At 42.3% G+C, this 3709-nt stretch overlaps 1 protein-coding gene across 1 annotated transcript; it reads left to right on the top strand.

The window, feature by feature from the left end:
* The first annotated feature begins 2234 nt into the window (after positions 1 to 2234).
* On the top strand, positions 2235 to 3154 carry NFE2L3 (nuclear factor, erythroid 2-like 3). The gene is given in 2 exon segments (XM_010286722.1): positions 2235 to 2340; positions 2343 to 3154. Coding segments are annotated over 2 exon segments (918 nt in total).
* The last annotated feature ends 555 nt before the right edge of the window (positions 3155 to 3709 follow it).

The raw sequence follows: 3709 nt of genomic DNA, 5'->3' as shown, positions 1-3709 counted from the left end.
ACTAGCAGCTATTAAGCATTTGCAGCCAAAGATTAGAGTTGCCACAAACATTGGGTCAAGTCGTCACAAGGATACTACCCTCAAGGAGAACAGACCCATCTTTGCCGCAAATCAGGTCAGTCAGCATTAGAGGCAAAACCATTTTGATTTCTTTTTTTATCTTCTGGGCTTCTGATACTATTGTTTGCTTTCTGGGTGCCCGTCTTCACAAAAAGCAGTTGTTACCTTAATTGGAGTCTCCCTCCTCTCCCACAGTGTGTAGCTGCAATCATTAACCATGAAGCTACTCCCTACATTCCTTTTTTGTAATACCTCAAGGGTGTCTTACATACGCTTCCCATCATAGGAGCCTTACAGGGTCATTAGTGTTTTCCATATAACTTCATGTTTTTCTCTGGAATGCCTTGTTTTGGGAATCTCTAGCTTGGGTAGTGCCTCCCAGCACATAAATTACCCTCCTCCTCTGTTCAGCTTTGGTAATGGATTCCACGCTAACAAGGTTCAGAAGTTCACCAATTTAGTTTTCTCTGTTCTTTTCATAATTGGAAAGGAAGTTGGCTGTAGCCTTTGTGTAGCAATAACAATACACGGTTGCATATTTTATTTAAGACTATTAATGCACTGCCATCTTGTGACAATCCATCTGTTGAAAATGGATTGCTTGTTTTTAACAGGTACCAAGTCTTTACAGTGTGGGGTATTTTTTAAAAGTTAACTTGCTAAGAGTATTTCTTTCCAAGGGCTTAATTGAAAATACCAGCTCGCTTTCTCGGACTACAGATGGTCTAGTACAAGGTAACTCCCTAGAGGCAAGACTTTCTTCTGTTACCTGAGCTCCCAGTAAGCACAGTAGAGAACTTAAGACATTCTGGTCTTTATGGTACATCATTCCTTCCCTACGGGAAGTGCTTTCTACATTGTTTGTTCAACGAACAGCAGTTGGAAAAGTCCTTTCCTGCACCACAGGATGCTCAGCTATGGAGGAAGCGTAGCATACGTTTGCTACTTAATATATTTACATTCTCAAGTTTTTCGTGTCCACATATTTTACGACTACTCTACTTGACAGCAAGTGCCCTGACATAATCTTGCGCAGTGGCTTTGTACTTCTAGGACCCAGCAGCTATAACCCAGGCCCAGAAAAGGTGGGCCTTAATGCTACTGCAGCGCTAGTCTGTTGTCTGAAATCCAGCAGCTAAGTCAAAAGACATCCACAGAAGGTGTGATTGGGGGTGTGTGTGTGTGTTTCCTCCAAACTGATTAATAAAGGAGTTGAGTTGAAATCTGAACACAGTAGAACTCAGTTAAGAAGGAGCTAAGCCAAATGTGGCAGCTTACAGCCCCAAAAGCTTTATTAACTGTGAAGGAAAAGCAGTGAGGATGCGCCAGCACGACCGTAACGTTCCAGTCCTCCTTCCCTCTTACAACACTGTTCTTACTGGTTAAGTCCTGCCAGTGAGCTATTTATGTTCTTTACAAGGTTAATCTTCTAACAGTTGAGCACCTTGAACCAGCTCACCCTGGAATCAGATGATCATCAAAACCTCTACCAGGGAAGGGGCAGGACGGCCCCTCCTAGAAGGACCTATTCTTAGACGAGGTCAGATGAACACGTAGGCTGTAGTTTGACGTACATTTAGCAACAGTCCTATTTCCACCTTTTAACACTCGTCAGCCCCACACTGTCCTTTGTGAGTCTTCCTCTTCCCATCCCTTCAGTCACTTTTCTTCTGCACCCTTCCCGCTTCCTCTTGCCACATGCCAGCGCAGGTTATGTGGTGTACAAATGGGAAACAGTATTCAGGATAGCTATAAGAAGAGTTTAACATATAAAATTTTGACTTTAATAGATTCAAATAGCAGAATATTAAAAAGTAAATCCATCAAGGCTGTGTAGGTGAGGTATGTAGAGGCATTCATTTCATAAAAGATCCCGTTTTTTTCCCCCCATCATCTTTTAGGTGAGTTTACTGGAAGATACGCAAGTTGCTACATCTAGTAGAGGCCGAGACCCATCATCCTCCCACCACAATATAAGTTTGACCCAGACGCTTTGCCACTGTTTCAGTCCTCATGATGCCGCACTACTAAGAACAGACTACCCCACTCAATCATATTCAGAAACAAGACATTTAGAAAAGGAAGAGTCTTTTCCTCAGTCAAGCTCTAATACCGCAGATCCAGAATCACTACTTAATGGGTCAGATTTGACAGGCCTGTTTTCAGCTGCTGACATGAGAAACCTAACGGCCCATGATGATAATTTTGATGAAATTAAACTCATGTCTTTGGCTTTGGAGGAAGGCTTTGATCCTATAGAAGTTTCTCAGCTCTTTGAAGAATGCCTTTGAATTCAAGTCACAGCACTGCCTCTTACTCAGTCCGCAGTGAAGGTGCTGTTGGATACAGCAGTGATGTTAAATCTTTTTCTTCGCATGGCTTAGAAGCCGTTGGTGGCCATAGCCAAGAACACAGTAAATACGGCAAAATGGAAATTCCAAGTGATTCAGAATGTTCTAGAGAAGCCACGCTTCAGCAGTTTCTTCATAACCACGCTTATAATCAGCTGCCAAGTCAAGCAGCATCCACTCTGGAGCATCAGCAGCACATGTGGATGGAGAAACCAAACGAAGTAAAGGATAGGTGCCATAATTCTACTGATAAAAACCTTAGGAGCGATGAACACCATGCAAAAGCTCTGAGAATACCATTTTCGGTAGATGAAATCGTGAGCATGCCCGTTGACTCTTTCAACACCATGCTAGCAAAGAACCATCTGACAGATAGTCAGGTGTCACTTCTACGTGATATCAGACGAAGAGGAAAAAACAAAGTTGCTGCCCAAAATTGTCGTAAACGTAAACTGAATGCAATCCTTAACTTGGAAGAAGACGTATGTAATCTTCAAACACAAAAGGAGAGCCTTAAAAAGGAGCACTCTCAGTGTAGCAGATCAATCAGCCGGATGAAGCAAAAGTTAAAGCACCTGTACCGTGACATTTTCAGTCGATTGAGGGATGACCAGGGCAGACCCGTTAACCCGTGCCAATATGTTATTCACTGCAGTAGCGATGGCAGAGTTTTCGTAATACCAAAACACTTGGTCAAACCAGAACAGAAACAAGGTAACGGAAAAGAACAGAAACAAAAATAAGATGGCCGAAGAACACTTAGGTCTGATTTTTCCGGCAAGAACGATAAGGGTATTTACGCGAAGACTGGAGGTCAGCGATTACGGTGGTACAAAGAGAAAAGGCTGCATTTGAGAAGACTGCACGTTCAAGGGTCTGGCAAACCCAGCCAACTGTGATGTGCTGAAGGAGGAAATGTGTTTAATGAGAATTAAAGGAGCTAGGCTGTCAGTCTAAGTGTACTTACTATAGGCCTATATAAAACTAGGCATTTAGTTTCTGGTAATGGGGGAGGGGAGAGACCATTAGTGGGGAAAAACCCCGAGCTTTAGATCAAAGTTACACATGAAAAAAAACCATGTTTTAGTCTCGAGTACTTGATTCTTTAAACAAAAAGTGACCTTATTTTTTTATTCTTTTTTAGCACTGGAGGAAAAATTGTAGCTCATCTTCACCTTAAATTCACTGTGGATTTATGTATTCATAAATATACCAAGAGATACTCTGTGATTGACATTTGTTCAGAACTGTTCTGCTTTTCCTAGTTTTCCTTTGAGGAGAGGCGCCCAGGAACCCAT

Source organism: Phaethon lepturus, unplaced genomic scaffold (assembly GCF_000687285.1).
Source record: "Phaethon lepturus isolate BGI_N335 unplaced genomic scaffold, ASM68728v1 scaffold6045, whole genome shotgun sequence".
Lineage (NCBI taxonomy): Eukaryota > Metazoa > Chordata > Aves > Phaethontiformes > Phaethontidae > Phaethon > Phaethon lepturus.
The sequence above is the reverse complement of the archived record's forward strand: the minus strand, read 5'-3'. Positions and strand labels throughout refer to the sequence as shown.